General features: G+C 46.5%; 1 protein-coding gene across 5 annotated transcripts in view; it reads left to right on the plus strand.

The window, feature by feature from the left end:
• The window catches only part of LOC126530614 (mediator of RNA polymerase II transcription subunit 30-like), an 88723-nt gene that overhangs the window by 44013 nt on the left and 26814 nt on the right, over window positions 1–17896 (plus strand). For 4 of the 5 annotated variants that reach the window (XM_050177877.2, XM_055070666.2, XM_072287989.1 and 1 more), the window contains 2 exons: window positions 14647–15075; window positions 17027–17194. In XM_050177877.2, coding sequence (XP_050033834.1) covers window positions 14647–15075; window positions 17027–17194 — 597 coding nt within the window. Of the gene's footprint in view, window positions 1–4143; window positions 4402–14646; window positions 15076–17026; window positions 17195–17896 lie in introns of those variants that run through there. The other variant, XM_050177878.3, reaches the window with a different exon arrangement.

Raw genomic sequence — 17896 nt, forward strand, 5'->3', positions numbered from 1 at the left:
AGCCTGCAGTCACAAGGTCGATTGGCAGTCATTGCTGGCTAGAGGAAAACTAATGCATGTACGTTTGGAGCTCGCCGATTGCTTGCTGTAGTTTTTCCTGCCGCGTTCGCACATCCTTTATGTGCACGGCAAGTGCTGGGTTTGTAAATGTACTTTTGTGTGTGTGCGCGCGCGCGGGTTGCTTCAGATCGGGTACATTGATAACATTGGCTGTATTCTTGCCCTTCGGCGCCCTTTTACGGAGCGAAATATCTAAACGTTAGCGGCTGCATTCGTCAGAGAGCAGTTTTCTTTTCTTCAGTGAAACCTGGCGACCGCTTTTCCGGCTGATACGAAATGAAAGGTATCCGACGCAACCGACTAAGCACAGCGCAGGTGCTCTTTCCGGGCTTTTCATACTCGTGTCTTTAGAAATACTAAAAACATATGCTAACGGAACGAGCAGAGGATCGCGGCCGGAAACGTGCAAGCATAGACGGCGTTATTGATGTATCTTAACAGTTTATATTATGTATTTTTTGCAAATTATAAGAACTTCAGTTGTGTTGTTTTGAGTTCGTTTAATTTATAAATGCAGAAAGTTTCGCACAACATCTTTAAATTTCGCGCGCTAGGCACGATGGATGGATGGATGTTATGAGCGTCCCCTTTGGAACGGGGTGGTGGGTTGCGCCACCAAGCTCTTGCTATTATACTGCTTAATGTCCTACCTAAGTTAAACAATAAAAAAATAAAAGAAATAAACACTATGAACTCCCACACCCAAATTTTCTGATCGCCTATTGCCAACTGTGCTTTTGTACGTCTCCGTTTTTTTGTCGTTTCCCTACTTTTCTTCCACAAATCCTCCAATCGCCTCTTACTAATGCCTACTGCGGACATGTTTACTTTTCCACTGCTCCCGCTGAACCCAAGGGCTTCATTGAGGAGGCCAGTGGTGCCTAAATCGACCGCTGGGTAGACGTCTTCACATTCTAATAAAACATGCTCCATAGTTTCCCTAGCTTTACCACAGCAAGCACATATGCTTCTTGTTCCTTCTTATACCGCGCTTTATAGGTGCGTGTTCTAAAGCGTCCCGATCTCGCTTCGAAAAGTAATGAGCTTCCCTTTGAGTTATCATAAATTGTTTCTTTCCTGATTTTGTTTTTTCCTCTTAAGTAGTTGCTCATGGCAGGTTTCCTTTCCATTGCCGCCGCCCATGAGATTATTTCAGCCTCTCTGACTTTCCGCTTGACCGCCTTTGTTGCTGTGTTGCCCACCCTACAGACCACATACTTGCAGCTAAGCTTCCTAGTTATTTTCCTACACTGTGAATCAATGTTTTTCCTGTACAGATACCTGAACACTCTCCCAGCCCATTTATTTTCTTCCATATTCCTCAGGCGTTCTTCATACTCAATTTTACTGCGAGCTTCCCTCACTTCAAAACTAGTCCAGCCCATATCACCCTGCACAGCTTCATTTGCAGTCTTCCCGTGAGCGCCCAATGCAAGGCGACCCACTGACCTTTGGTTTCCATCGAGTCCTGGTTGTACCCCTGATTTAAAGCAAACAACCGCATTTCCAAAAGTAAGTCCTGGAACCATTACACCTTCCCACATACCTCGGAGGACCTCGTACTTAGTATCCCCATAGCGCTCTGTGCTTCATTATGGCTGCATTTCTCTTCCCCTTCACTGTTATTGTTTTTTCCTGTGTTTCCATATATCTATTGCCCTCGTTTATCCATATACCAAGGTATTTATACTCTGTTACCCGAGGTATTTCCTGGCCCTGTATCTCCACTGTCTGTTCACTGTTTTCATTGAATACCATAACACCTGATCTTCTAACACTAAATTTCAAACCTAAATTGTTGCCTTCCTGTCCACAGATATTAGCCAGACGTTGCAAAACACTTTGCTTGTTAGCTAGCAACACAGTGTCATCCGCATAAAAACAACCTGGGAGCTGCAGGCTGCTCTACTACTGTACCCGCCTGTTTGTATGAGAGATTAAAGCCGATATTACTTACTAGCGCCCTCTCCATCCTCACCGTGTACATCATAAACAGCAGCGGGGATAAAGGGCACCCCTGTCTCAGTCCCTTGTTGATATGAACTTTCTCCTCGCTTCTCATCCCTTCCCATTCAACGCAAACGGTATTTTCTAGGTAAAGCTCTCTCAAAAGCTGTAGACAATCGTCACCTAAGCCTTCCCCTTTCAGAATATCAGACACAATGTTGCTGTCTGCGTTGTCATAGGCTCCTGTAATGTTTAAAAAGGTTGTATATAACGGTCTGCTTTCTACTTTTGATATTTCAATACACTGAGTAAGAACAAATAAGTTGTTATCTAAACGCCTACCTATTCTGAAGCCATTCTGAAGTTCTCCCTAAATGCCATTATTCTCTGCCCAAGTTTGAAGCTTTAATTTGATTGCCTGCATTGTTAGCCTGTATATTACCGATGTAATGGTCAACGGTCTATACGAGTGAATTCTATTTTTCTCCTTGCCTTTATAAATTAAATTCATTCTACTTTGTCGCCAACTGTCTGGTATTCGTCTATCTTTTAAAGTTTGTTCCACTGCTTTCGAGCTTCCTTACTTTTTGGTCCTAGTTCATTAATCAGCCTAACGGGAACCTCGTCTAGCCCTGTGGCTGTGCGCTTAGGAATTTTCTCTTCCGCTTTCTTCCAGTTGAAATATGTCATCACGAGCTCCTTTTCCACTTGGGTCTTTTTCATGCTCTTTTTTTTCTTCAAGTACAACCTCGTCATTGCCTTGGAAAGATTCGGCTGTTATTTTTCAGATGTAATTTGTTGCCGCTTCTCCTTCCAGTCTGTTTTCATCTTCGTCTAGGATATGTTGTTGTATTGTTGTTGACTTCCTGCCTAATAATTTTATGTGGTTCCAAGATATTCTAGGTGCGGCCTTCTTTTTCTCACGAAGGCACGCCGGTAAATTGCAGCGCCCTCTGGTGGCGTCATCGCAGAAGCGTCCACAGTTCCCCCATTGTTTTTCCGTATGCACGACAGGCTGCCCGATTCCATACACCATAGCCCTGGTGTATACACCATAGCCCTGGTGATTCCATACACCATAGCCCAGCGGGCTGCCAGAACTCCGAAAACCGAAGAGCCTCACCAGTTCTTCTAACCTCACTAAGTGCAATGATATTCCAAACAATGTCTATTATTTTGTCAAAGAAGCCTGCTAAGCTAAGCTAGCTTCATTCGAGAGAGTTCGCGTGGGATGAGTTTCTATTGGACGTAGAGTTGGTCAATTAGCAAATCTTGAAGGCTATGTTTTTGCTAATTGTGTGCGGCGGAAGTGATTGGGACATCCAAGAAAACGTCATAATTAAACATTGGGTTTTGAACAGGCCATAAGTATGTTTAGTATTCTATACTCGCTACATATTATTTGTCCCGCTTGAACTACTAAGTAATGCTCGTGATTTTAATTATCTCTCTTGTCTCGAAATTGTGGTATGTGCCGATCTCAAAGGCGATTTCTTAGACGCTTGTACGCTGAATAAACCAGAACGTGCGATTTATTTGTGCGCAAAAAATGTCCAGTTGAAAAAAAATTAAACTTGAAGCTTAAAACACAGGGACTGTTAAAAGGTATCTTCGTAGAAACTGTTGATAGTCGACCAGTCGCTTCATAGAGTTTCTCACTACATTATAGTGAGAAACTCTATGAGTCGCTTATTAAAAAAATTTGCAATCACACACGCACACACACACCAATGCCTCCTTTACTAGATGCCTGCCGCGTCGCTAGTCTTCCCATTGGAGCGGCGGTTCCCGTAGTTCAGGGTAGTGCCGGAGAGACGGCGCTCGCAGCCGACCCACTTCCTGTTGCGGAGGAAGTGACGATTACTAGGCTGGCGCGCGCTCGACCAATGGCTTGACAAGAGACCGCGGGTCGTGCCTCCGAGATTAAAAACAGACGCTGCTAAAATCTCGGAGGCAGAGCTACGTGATTTAGGTTTGCAGCGGCCACCGCAGCTAGCGCTCGCAGCCGACCCGGCTTAACCCGGGTCGGGAAGAGTAAAGAGGAGAGTGGCAGGAACCAGCTTCTCGGCTCACGCGGCAGGCATCTAGTAAAGGAGGCGTTGCACACACACACACAACAGTCATTCTAGAAGTCAATCCGAGTATCAATCCAAGCCAAAACTTTGTGTGTGCGTTTTTGTAGTGCGTTTGTTGGTGTGTTTTCGCTGCAGTTCAACTTTCAGATAGTCTGGTCTCCGCGACAAATATATTTATTCTCGCACCATAGTGCGCCTTGAAAGCGTTTCGGAAGCGTTTGTGGCACCCCAAGAGTACGAGCACGTGATTTGTGCAGCCCCTGCAGCTTCACCGCCGCCGGCCGAAAGCGACCGGCACTTTTGACACTCTGCAAAGCAGGTATGCGAAATGCACGCGTTGTTTCCGTACGCGCGAGGCATTTGTCTGACTCGGTGCTGGTGCCAACAGTTCAATAGCGCTATCCTAAATGGCGTTGTTATTTTATTTCTTTCCGCTGATCACGGCGCTATGTTATACTAGTGTGCTAGTCTAATTTAAAACTTCATAACCTCCTTCGTTCGACTATTTGGCGACAAGATTGAAGAAGTCCTTGCTCTATCCGATTGCTGACACCGGCATCCCTTGCCAACGTATCGTGTACTTACGTAGCGAGCTGCTTGCTTGGGAGTTACGTTTACGATTAGTCAATGTCGTGAAACACCGCAGCGTCGTTTCACAACGGGCGTTGGAATCGTAGTTGTAGATTGTCACAGGGCTTAGCACTACCGTGATCATATTCAAAGTTACCTTGCGAAAAAAAAAAAAAAAGGACAACGACCTGTCCGGTACGCGACTGGTAGTTTGACTGAATAGTTAGTGCGCTTAGGAAGCAGTCTCTTCCTTTTTTTTTTTTTTTACGAAGTTCCTGTACATTCATATCCATAAGTTCATTGATGAGGTTCCACGTATTCTTTTATGTTGGTTGTAGCGCCGTCATATAGTGTAGAACTTTCGTTTACTTATTTGCGCGTTTATGTGGAAGGTGCTGCAGCAACAAAGGCGGTTCAGCTAGTACATCAACAATGTCTATTTCTTTTTTCTGGACATATTGCACCGGGAAGAGCTGGAAAAAAAGAAACAGGCATGTTGCTAAAATTTGGATGTACATGTCTACCGTCAAGAAGTTTGGCACCACAGTGCATTTATTGGAAGAAAGATCTTGCAAATCACCTTTTGTTATTGGCACTGTTGTTCCATGATAGATTTCTCACTTTTGGTGGTATAACCTTGCGGGCTGACCAGAAGATTGACAAACTTCAGCAGTGTATTGCAGCTATGGCTGGTGCCTTTAGTATGACAATGCACAAGGCCAAACACTGTGGCACTTATTCTTGCAAAAACGCTCGTGCGCTTAGATTTAAGTGTGCATAAAGAACCGTGAAGACTAATCCTGAGTCTGCCTTTACAGCATCCCTCATAGCACACAGTATTGAGGTTTCACCCTGCACGAGTTATTTATAACAATTATTTTAGTCTCAACTGCATGTACATAATATAGAGATGTGCACTTTATCTAGTCAGAATGCTTATATACAGAAATTTGCATGCTTCAGGCATTATTATACCTGCCGTGGTGTGTTTGGCATTGTAGGCCGAGGGCGCGGGATCGAATCTTGACTGCGCTGGCCGTATTTCGATGGGGGCGAAATGCAAAAGCACTCATGTAGCGTGCATTGGGTGCACATTGAAGAAACCTATGTGGTGAAAATTAATCTGGTGTCCCTCACTATGGCATGTCTCACAATCACATTGTGGTTTCGGTACGCAAGATCCCAGAATATAATTAAATTTTTTCATCTTTATTATAATCATCACGAGTAGTATACATATATATGTTTTATGGCACAGCATCTTATACAACTAGAATACACCAACAGCGTGTTTATTGATGTACTAGCACTGGTAGTTGCTAACAGAAAATGTAAACCTTTATTACTTTCATTATATGCTTCTCTAAGGTTTGTGTGAAATGTCTGCTTCATGTAGGTGTGTGAATGTGTTTTTAATAAAGCTAGACTCATTTCTGTAAGTGCTTGCTAGAGAGGTGTTTGGCTGGCACCTGTAAAATATTGTTACGGGGTTAAAAACAGTCATACGTATATTTACAGGATATTTACAATAATTGTAGCGGCTGACAAGATGGTAGACAGCGTGCAAAGTCCAGAGCGTCGTCTTCTTCCACCCAAGCTGACAACATCTTCTTTGTCAGCGTGTCACATGACCCTCAGTGGCGGAAGCACCGGCTCGGTGCTGGTTAGAAGGCGGGCGAGTGATACAACTTAAGACGCGCGACATGGACCACGTCGGAGCGATGCTGAGCCACGGTTGGCTCAAGAGGGGCGATTTCGTACGTGACGTCAGTTTACGCAAGACACGGTAAGGGCCAGAGTAGCGTGAAAGTAACTTCTTCGAGAGGCCAATGTGTTTCGACGGCGACCAAAGGAGAACCAGGGTGCCCGGTGTGTAATGGACGTCACGATGGCGGGCGTCATATAAGCGCCGCTGATTGTCCTGCGACTCCACAAGTCGACGTCGGGCAATATGGCGTGCTTCTTGAGCTTTGAGTATGGCTTCACGGGCGTACTCGGACGTGGAATTCAGGCTAGCAGGCAGAATGGTGGCGAAAGGTAGCGTAGGGTCACGGCCAAACAAGAGGAAGAATGGAGAGAAGCCGGCGATATCATGGCGAGACGAATTATAGGCGAAAGTAACGAACGGCAGTGCAACATCCCAGTCGCGATGGTCAGTGGAGACATACATGGACAGCATGTCAGTAAGGGTGCGGTTAAGGCGCTCGGTTAGACCGTTCGTTTGTGCATGGTAAGCAGTAGCAAGTTTGTGTTTAGTCGCGCATGAGTGCAGAATGTTGTTGACAATTTTAGAATGAAAGTAGCGGCCGCAGTCGTTGAGGAGCTGTCGAGGGGCGCCGTGGTGAAGGATGACGTTCTCTAGGAGGAAATTGGTGACATCGGTTGCACAACTTGTCGGAAGAGCCCGTGTGATTGCATCTCGGGCGGCCTAGTCTCTTGCTACAGCAATCCACTTGTTTCCCGAATCAGACGTAGGAAAAGGGCCTACAAGATCAACACCTACACGGAAGGATGGTTCTGATGGTACGTAAAGTGGTTGAAGGTGACCAGCAGAGAGTGTGGTCGGCTTTTAGCGTCGTTGACAAAGGTCACACGCAGCGACGTAACGGCAAACGTCATGGTATAGACCAGGCCAATAGAAGCGCCGACGAGCGGGGTCATAGGTCCGTGACACGCCAAGGTGACCGGCAGTCGGGACATCATGAAGCTGGGCGAAAACAGTCTGACGCAGATGCTCAGGCACAACAAAGAGTCTGGCAGGGCCGTCCGGGCACATGTTAGAGCGGTACAATATACCATCTTGGAGTTCAAACATGTGAAGGCAAGGATCGGGCATCGTTGAAGTGAGCCGTTGAATAAGGTCTTGTAAGGAAGCGTCCCGACGTTGTTCGGCTCCAATATCGCGAAAAGCAGCCAGAGAGAGAACGGTGACAGGTATGCCGGCCGCAGAAACGTCAGGAGGGTCGACAGGATGGCGCGACAAGCAGACCGCATCTTGATGTAACTGGCCGGTCTTGTATACAACTGAATAGTTGTATTCTTCAAGGTGCAGAGCCCAGCGGCCAAGGCGCCCTGAAGGATCTTTGAGAAACGAAAGCCAACACAGAGCGTGGTGATCAGTGATGACTGTGAATTGGCGGCCGTACAAATAGGGTCGGAATTTACTCACTGCCCAAACGAGAGCCAGACACTCGTGTTCGGTGATGGAATAATTGCGCTCAGCAGAGGAAAAAAGGCGGCTGGCGTAGGCAATAACACATTCTTGCCCTTGTTGTTTCTGGGCCAAGATAGCGCCAATACTGTGGCCACTGGCATCGGTACGGACTTCTGTTGGAGCTGACACATCAAAATGAGCGAGAATGGGTGGGGACGTAAGCAGCCCAATCAGCTCGGTGAAAGCATCAGCTTGCTCAGGGCCCCAAATGAATGCGGCGTCTTTCTTGAGGAGCTGAGTGAGAGGGCACGCAACGTTTGCAATATTTCGGGCAAACCGACGGAAGTAGGAGCAAAGGCCCAAGAAGCTGCGAACATCCTTGGCGCATGTTGGCACGAGAAAGTCTTTCACTGCCCGTATTTTATCGGGATCAGGACGTACACCAGAAGAATCGACAAGATGCCCGAGCACAGAGATTTCCCGACGACCGAAGTGGCACTTGGACGAATTTAATTGTAGCCCCGCCTGACGGAAAACAAACAGATAGGATCGTCGATAGGTGTTCGAGGTGTGTTGCAAAAGTCGGAGAAAAATCGATCACGTCATCCAGGTAACAGAGGCAGATGGGCCACTTGAAACCATGTAGGAGGGCGTCCATCATTCGTTCAAATGTGGCCGGGGCATTACATAAACCGAAAGGCATCACTTTGAACTGATACAGGCCATCGGGAGTAATAAATGCTGTCTTCTCGCGGTCCATGTCGTCGACGGCAATTTGCCAGTAGCCGGAGCGAAGGTCGATGGACGAAAAATATTGTGCTCCATGCAGGCAATCCAGGACATCGTCCATGTGTGGTAGCGGATAGATGTCTTTCTTTGTTATCTTGTTGAGGTGTTGATAATCCATGCAAAATCGCCAACTGTTGTCCTTTTTAACTAGTACAACAGGGGTTGCCCATGGGCTGCAAGGTTTGATGATGTCTCGAGAAAGCATCTTGTGAACTTCATGTTGGATGATTTGTCGCTCAGTAGGTGAGACGCGGTAGGGTCACCGATGGATCGTGCTCGCATTACCGGTGTTTATTTGATGTTTTACGACAGATGTTTGTCCTACAGGGCGCTCTCCAAGGTCAAATGTGTCCCAGTATGAGGCAAGGAGGCAACGTATTTCATTAGCACGCTGGGGCGGAAGGTCGGGAGCAGTCATTTTTGTTAGGGCATTCAAGTCTGAAGGGACAGGGGGTGAAGCAAGAGTTGAACACAAGGAGCTGTTACAAGTTAAAGCTGAAATGTTGTGGTCTCTGGCCGGCGTTATTTGCGCCAGGGATATTCCGTGCAGGAGTACTTGTATACAAAGTTCACTAGTGGGAGGCAGGATGCGTTGTCCGAAAAGCGATGTTATGCGAGAGCAGGACATCCGGATTAGGGTATACGATGTAGGCACCGTCTGGTATAGGTGGAACGGGGAACACACCTGTGTAGGTAATGGCACGGTGTTGGAGGCGAATATGCTGTGTGGAACATAGCCGTATCGGAGCACTATCGGGAGGGTCAATAGCAGCAGGTAGGGTGAGTTGCACAACATCAGCAGAACAGTCTATCAAAGCGGAATGTGTAGACAGAAAATCAAGGCCCAGAATGAGGTCGTGAGGGCAGTGCTCTAGAACATAAAATAAAACAGAATTATGATGTCCGGCGACACTCAGGCGAGCCGGACACATGCCAATAACGGCTGGTGTTCCACCGTCGGCGACTTGGACCACAGGCGACGGGGCAGGAGAAAGGACTTTCTTGAGACGATTCCGAAGCTGAGCATTCATCACAGATATGTGCGCGCCAGTGTCAATCAGAGCCATAACAGGTACACCATCCACGTTCACTTTAATGAGGTCCCAATGTGTGGGCAAGGTCAGAAGAGGATTTTTGCGTTGAGTCAGTTTGGCAGCATCACCTCCAGGTGCTGCACCCATTAGTTTTCCGGAAGGGTGTGCCGGAAGGAGCTAGGGGACGGTGATCGGCGAGATGGGGGCGATCGGGAGAAGCGGCGACGTGCCGAAGGAGAGCAGCTGGAACAGGTAGGCAGAGAAGTGTCGCTAGAATGTACTGGCTGCGTTTGCGGGGGGAACCGAGGAGCAGCATGAAGGCCGTGGGATGGGAGGTAGGGCCAGGGTGTCGAAATCCTTGAAGACCGGCAGTGACGTGAAATATGGCCGATACGGTCACAAGTGAAGCATATAGGCTTGTCGTCTGGAGTGCGCCATTCGGCAGGATTGCGATACCGCTTTGGGGCATTCAGGCTGCGGGTGCATATGACAGTGCTGGACAGAGTGTAGTCAGGTCGATTAACTGAGCAGACGTTGGTCAAGCCAATGTTGGCCAATTTCTGACGCACGACGGACTGTATCAGTGAGACGGTCGCCTGGCAATTGTCGGGGCCATGGGTTGGGGTTCTGACAGGAGATGCGGCTTCTATTTTACGTCGAACGATATGTAGGATGTCATCAGAGCGATCGGGCATGGGCGGACTGCGGAGGTCTTCGCAGGTGGACATAGCGGCCGTGTTGGGAAGGCGGTGAAATGGCTGGGCAATGCGGCGACTCTTGGCTTCTTCAAACTGCCGGCATACGGTAATAATGGCTTGTACAGTGGAAGAATTCTTGAAAACAAGGAGGTGGAAGGCATCATCTGCTATGCCCTTAATGATGTGTGCAACTTTATCAGGTTCGGACATCTTTGGATCCACTTTGCAGCACAGAGTAGCACGTCCTGGATGTACGTGAGGTAGGATTCAGTGCACGTCTGGACACGCGAAGCGAGGTCTTTTTGGGCGGCGTGCTGACATCCAACAGGCTTGCCGAACAAATCTTTCAGCTTCTGTTTACAAATGTCCCAGCTGGTAGGTTCCTCCTCGTGGGTCTGAAACCAGATGCGTGCCGTGCCCGCGAGGTAAAATGTCAAACTAGCGAGCATGATGGTCTGATCCCAGTGGTTGCTGGAGCTCACCCGCTCATATAGTTGAAGACAGTCTTCAACATCAGTGCCGTCGGTGCCAGAAAAAGTTCCTGGGTCATGGGGTTGTGCTAGAATGACGGTAGGCGTGGGTGCCGACGGGCCCGAAGCATCCTTGCCTTGTGCTGGAATTGTAGGTGCAGCCAAGGAGCGCCCGCTGCGTAAATCCGCAACCTCCACCAAAAATGTTACGGGGTTAAAAACAGTCCGACATATATTTACAGGATATTTACAATCATCGTAGCGGCTGACAAGATGGTAAAAAAATTAAATTATCGGGTTTTACGTGCCAAAACCACTTTCTGATTATGAGGCACGCCGTAGTGGAGGACTCCGGAAATTTCGACCACCTGGGGTTCTTTAACGTGCACCTAAATCTAAGTACACGGGTGTTTTCGCATTTCGCCCCCATCGAAATGCGGCCGCCGTGGCCGGGATTCGATCCCGCGACCTCGTGCTCAGCAGCCTAACACCATAGCCACTGAGCAACCATGGCGGGTCGACAAGACGATAGACAGCGGGCGAAGTCCAGAGCGTCGTCTTCTTCCAACCAAGCTGACAACATCTTATTCGTCAGCGTGTCACAATATATTTGAATTTTCTCCGTTCCTTTTTATAGTTAAAGCAGGAAATCGGAATGTGCAGCGGTTTAATTATGTTTAATTGTGCAGTGTTTAATTTAGTAGGAGGAAGCTATGGATGAGTCTTGTGCGTCCAATTTTGAGGTGCAGAAAAATCCATTCTCTTGACACACATTTCACTAAAGGGAGTTTAATTTGTCATGTTGAGCGGGGCTGAATTTGCAGATATTTGGTTGCTTGTGAATTCTAGCAATCTTGATTGGGCTTGTTTATAAACGTGGTAGATTTCTCTTTCTTTGTTCTATTAAACTGACTAAAGAAATGGTTTAGAAGAAGTCATATCGAGACAGTGTATGCTATATAATGCTGCCTAGTTTGTCAAGTGCCTTTGCAGCTTAATGAAATGAGGAAGTTATCAGATGGCATTTCATAAAGGGCATGCATTTATGGTGCGTGTCATTTGCATGCCTCTAGAAGTTTCCCTGTAAACAACCCTGTTGACAAATTAGGGGGCTAAAAAAGCCCATTTGACTACTGTCGGGTCTAATATTTTCATTTGCATAATATGCATATTTTTGTTTGATTTGTGTGCGACCGTATGCTGAAAGCCCACAATAAAATATTTTCCCAGGCGTACATAGCGGGAGTGATTAGCGGACCTTCTGTTGGATAAGTTTGACCGCTGTTATTTTCTCGGTGTTCTTTCATAAAACTTCTTTCTCAATTTTGGCTGAATCCAATGTTGGGCACCGATTTCTAGCTAAACTTAGTTCCTTTTGCTCAGTGAAAAATGAGCAGCTAGAAATTGCTTGCTTGTGAAAGGGCACCCGTAACCAACCGTCTCGCATGTAGCATCGCACATCCGTTGCCTTTGATGTAGCACTTTTACTTGGCCTATTTGCTGTAGGACATGTTTACCGCTAAAGAAAAACAAACAGCCACGTTGTCGTCGTGTAAGCATTGGATCGTGTTTCTTTCGCTGCCCTTGTTTTTCTTTAGCAGTAAACATGCCATGCTTTTGATGTGCATTTCATTTGTTCCTGAACCACTATCATGCTCTATATGAATATCAGACGAATGACCTGCTTACAGTATTATGTCTTCTTGCAAGTCATCAAATATTGTTTGGTAAAAACGATTTCTTTCTTTAACCATGCTTAAAATGTAATCAAGCTTTATTCACAGTGAAATAAAGTGTTCTCGTGGGAAAGCTAGGGTCAAGGCAATTTCTGCTTAAAAATACAGTGAACTCTCACCTGAATGAACTTCAAGGGACTCAAGGAAATAATTCACTTAACCGAAACTTCATTAAAGTGAATATTTACTATAGAATATGGAACAGCATAGGGCGCAGCAGACATCGTGCCAAAAGTGTGAAATTCAATCTGCGAAGTTATGTACAGCAATATATACGAAGTGCGTTGCAGTTACATTGCTGCCTATCTTATGAAAAACAAAATCTGTAATTTTCATCTGCACTGGTGCTCTTAAAGCGCAAGAAGTAACAAAGCTGTCTAGAGAGTCTATATTTTTGTGCACTTCCTCTATAGCACAGCTTGTTGCTGAGACACGAAATCTCGCAACTTTCCAAGGCATCCTACAGCCTCGGCTAGAATTACAGGATTTGAATCTACTTCTGCCATTGTATGTTCCTCGTTGCATTCTTCTTCTTCGGGACCAACACTGGAAACAATTTCCAGATCTGATAGTTCAGCATGGGTAACCAGCTCACTGTCACATGGTATACAGTCACCGCTGAAGCTGATACGGTCACCGTGGGCTTTGGCTACGCCAGCGCCGCAGAGCACAAAAATTCGGTGAACTGATTTAAAAAATGAGCCCTGCTCCACTGATTAAGTTCGCTCAACTAAAATATTCGCTATTCAGAAATTCGTTTAACTGAAAGATTGTTGCATTGAATACATAGGAAAACTGCTAGGGATTTTCTAAAAGTCCGTTGTTCTGAAATATTCATTAGACCAGCGCTCGTACAACTGAGAGTTTACTGTAGTTGCCACGCAGAAGCATCTACACAAAGAGAGACATCTGTGTACACAGGACAATGGTATTAAATTTACACTTTTATTTATTTTACATTTTCGCATGTTTACTTGTTCTTGGCAATGTTCTTCCGCATCTTTCCTGCACGAGTCCATTTGATGTGGTTCCTTGAGAGCTGTATCTCACAGGCGTACCTGTAAGATACACCTTATTTCATTTCTCTTATGCAGGTTTACGCGTCTTCGTGGTAAATGATGGGCATTATTCACATTTGTACTAGTAAAGGTACCCCCCCTCATTTGCATAGAGAAGTGACCTTGGGTTGCCTCCTCCCCCCCCTTCCCCAAGAAAAATCCTGGGTACATGCCTGCATATATTGGAATCTGTGTGAAGTGTGTTAGTCTAATGCTATAAATTTGCCTGTTTCATTCCTGCATGTTTGGCATTTAGAAAATTGGCACATGCATTCATGTGCGCTTGTGTGCCCATGCTATGCAATATGACACGCGTAGTGATCATCTCAAGAAGCTAGTTCGTGCTGGCGTGATAGAAGTATGTGTGTAATTGGGGCCTAATGGTTACAGCATCGGCCTGCTGTACTGGGATGCAGAGGTTGGGTGCCACCATCAGCCACATAATTATTATTTTCTTTAATATGAGCAATTCAGCAAAACAGAAGCAGCACCGAGCATCCACGTCAGAAAAGTGCAGGAGAGTTCGCTAAGAAAGCTTCATCTTAAAATACATTATACAAGAAAGAAATTGCGATGGTACCTGCACTGCCCTGTTGAGGCAATGCAAGGCACTAAACAAAGGGCTACTTGCTTCATGCAAGTTTGTTCAGACAATTTCCTGAAGTAGGCTAAATTGGCAACAGTAAAGTTGCTGAAAAAGTCATTCTGATCTAAAAACACTGTATTGCTTCTAAGCGTCTGCTGATCCTAGCTTGCTGCGTTAAACGTAAATAATTGTAAATAAACAGCATATAACATAAGGTGTGAACTCAAGGTAAACATAAACAAAACTGCGTGCTGCTTCCTTCCGTTCTACTCTCACCCTCTCCCTTTGTCCTGTTTGTGTGTCGTTACGAATCTCAAAGCTTATGGGATGGCAGGTGTGCATACCACCTACTATGCTAAGTGCCCTAGGCAGTTATTGAAAACACTTGTGAGTGGAGCACCAGTGAAGAATGATCGATGCACAGTGTGTGTGTGTGATTTTATTGGGTGTCCCCCCCCCATTTCTGCAGGGCAGTGGACTGACGAGGCCCAGGAGAGGGAGAGGGGGCCGAGGGCGTGGCCTCTCCAGGGGGCGTGGCCTCGGTGCGATGGCCTCTCCGTACCACCTCCACCATCAGCAGCAGGCCCCACCCCAGCCTCCGCTTCAGCCCCAGCAGCACATGGGCCTGGGTGTCGGGCCTGTGCTAGGGGGTCCTGGACTAGGGGCAGGACCGGGGGGCCTCGGTCCACCTCTTCTGTCGCCGGTCCAGCCCATGGGCGGTCCGTCGGGATTCCTGCCCACGGGCCCACCCGGCCCGGGTGACGGCAGCGGTGACCCGGTGGCCCCCCTGCAGCCCAAGGATTTCAACACGGCCATCATGTGTCGCATGGGCCAGGAGATTGTACAGGAGATTGTGACCAAGGCTATTGAGCTTTTCCAGACCCTGAAGGCACTGCAGGTAAATTCTATGCCCTTGGAAACAAAACAGCGCAAACAGATGGTACCACAAGAATGGAAGGCAAAACACAGACTGAAATGTTCATTAATGCGAAAGCATTAAATGGCTCATGAGGCAGAAAATCCGGCATTGTCGCCGTGAGCGCACAGTGGTACAAAAAGGCTATGAAATGTCGACCTTTTGGTAGGAGTTGAACCCACGACCAAGGTGTCAATTAAGGTGAAGTTAAATTAAGATGGGTGAAAGAGCATAGGCATCGTGCAATGGTCGCAATGGTTTCACATTCATCTACGTTGGGATGACTAAGTGCCCCTTGAATTTTTTTATACAGATATATATAAAAACCCACATTCACCACATGACAGTAGCATCATGCTAAATCAAACTTGGTCAAGTTACCGAAATTCAAGGGCTCTCGGCCCCAGATCCAGCGACCTAGGCCTATACCGTCTCCCAGCGATGTTGGCGGAAAAAGAAGTTTGCTTTTTATATACCATACATAATGTGCATGGTCAGTTGTCCCATTTCTGTGCCCATACTACAATTGATCACTGGGTTTACAAACACATCAGTTGAACATCTGCTATGTGTGTCTCATCCTTCTGCTCTTTGTTAGTGTTTGTTAAAGGTGCTGCAGTAATGCATTAACAGACAGAAAGGCAGTAGTGTGAATTACGTGGCCAACGGGTGTAGCCAATAAAGCACACGCGAGATGGCAGAGAATTAAGTGGTGTGATGAAATTGGGAAGTTAGCGCAGGCATGAGATGCAACCAGCTGGTGTCAGACTAGGGTAATTAGAGATTGCTATCAGAGGCCTTCCTTCATCCTGCAGTAGACAAAAATAGGCTGATGATGATGATTAAAGGGCTCCTCACCAGGTTTGGCTATTTTGAGCCGACAAGCTCAGAGCGTATATTGCGTGATAACGATCGTGTCTGCAAAGTATTACATCCTTACCTGAAAAGACCTGAAATTTCAAACCGAACGCTGTTTTTCTTTCTCCTCGCGACCGCTGCGCTCCAAGCCGGAGGATGATGTATACGTGCACCTACAACACGTGTTTGCTCTGGGACGTCTCTTGTGGTGACATGTGACTTTGAGAATTATTCAAGGCAACATCTGTTATTTGTGTAATATGTTGTTTGATTAGACGAATTAAAGCTTACAGAAATAATAGAACACGTAAACCGAATATCTGCATGTTTTTGTTTTACTCCGCACCACAACTAGGTAGATATACTTCCGTTTCATCTGCTTGTTCCCACGTGATGCTGTCGCTTGTTCCCACGTCGTGCTGTCACGTGCGCAGACACTGAAACTATGTCATTTTCTGATGTGTTCCAGCGCGGGATCGTGCTCTGTGATCCGCTTGTGTCTGCCTCAGTATTCGTGTACTAGCACTGATTTATACCGCTAGTCAGGTGTGCTCGTGCACAGCGGACAAATTCGTGTGCTGGGCGAAACGAGACAATCACAACAGCGCACGAGCGATGCCGTCAGCAGAAGCACGCTGCGCCGAAAGAAAGCGAGGAGAAAAAAAAAAAAGAAGGCAGCAAGCCCCATGACGTATGCGTCACGTGATCCTCGAGGTCCGGTATGGGAGAATGCCGGAAAGGAATTTCACTTGCGGAGGCTTTATGGGGCAAGTGGAGAGAGTGTCTCACTTGGCAGTGGAACTCGCCTCCTGAAATCATGGGTTCGCGACACTGAAATATTTCAATCTCGGTTATTAATGAGCCGATTTGAAAAGTTTTTAGGCAGAACGCTCTTTAGAGGACATGTAACAACTTTCAGTGTATAACCAAAATTTGCTACGGGGCCTGGTGAGAGGCCCTTCAAATTTATTATGCTAGACCAACTAGCTGCGTTGACCCACCTGTCTAGGGGTTGCCCTTGGTCTAACCATTCCTGTCCTTACTGTCCCCATCCTGCTCGGTTACCTTTGTGCAGCCGCCAACTGGGGTAGCTGCCAGCATGCAGGGCCAGGAGGAGCGCCGAATCAAGCTGCAAGAGACGCTGCGCAATGTTGGGCTGCTCTTCAGAAAGCTTCACCGAGTGCACGGCATCTGCAGTGACCTGAGTGCAGCTGTGGCCAGCAGCCAGTACACACCCATCGAGGTCGGTGCCACTGTTCTCACGAGAAGCACAGTGTTTCCAACAAAACAATCGCTCTAGTGCCGAGATGGTCAGTTACCATGGGAATGATGGGTGGTACAGCCTTTGTCAAAAGTATGTGGGCTATTCTGCACCTTCGTTGTATTTCTCATTCGGCTGTGTGATGTTGTATCGCTGGCGCTCCTGATACTTTAGACTGCTGTATTTTGAGTACTAGAGTCCTTTTCATTTTCCAAGGCATTGCAACTGTTCATATGCCGCAAGAACTCTCGTAACCAGCCTGCAGTCAGCGTGGCAGTCGCAGGTAACGCGGCCTGTGTAGTTTTGATGAAAAATGTACATTGATTGGTACTTTTGGCTTTAAATATTCTCTTAGTGTCATTTATTACGCTTTAGCTTTGTAAATCTCCAAGCAATATTTCATTTTTTGTCCTAACCTGTGAAAGCATTGAGTTTGGTGCATGTCCATAATCATTGTATATTGTTGCTTTAATAATGCATTATTGTTGAAAATTGTTAATATACAAAGTTACCCGTTTAAAGCCAGGAGGGTGAAGTTAGGACCAGCTTTAAAATAAGCACAGTCAATTTTTTTTCAAGGATGAACTGTCGTTCCACTTATTTTTTAACACAAATACGTTTTATGTACTGAAGTATAAAAGCTGCAACAGTGCATTTTGTTGTGCAATTTTGGAACGCATATCT

The sequence above is a fragment of the Dermacentor andersoni genome, chromosome 4 (assembly GCF_023375885.2).
Source record: "Dermacentor andersoni chromosome 4, qqDerAnde1_hic_scaffold, whole genome shotgun sequence".
Classification (NCBI taxonomy): domain Eukaryota; kingdom Metazoa; phylum Arthropoda; class Arachnida; order Ixodida; family Ixodidae; genus Dermacentor; species Dermacentor andersoni.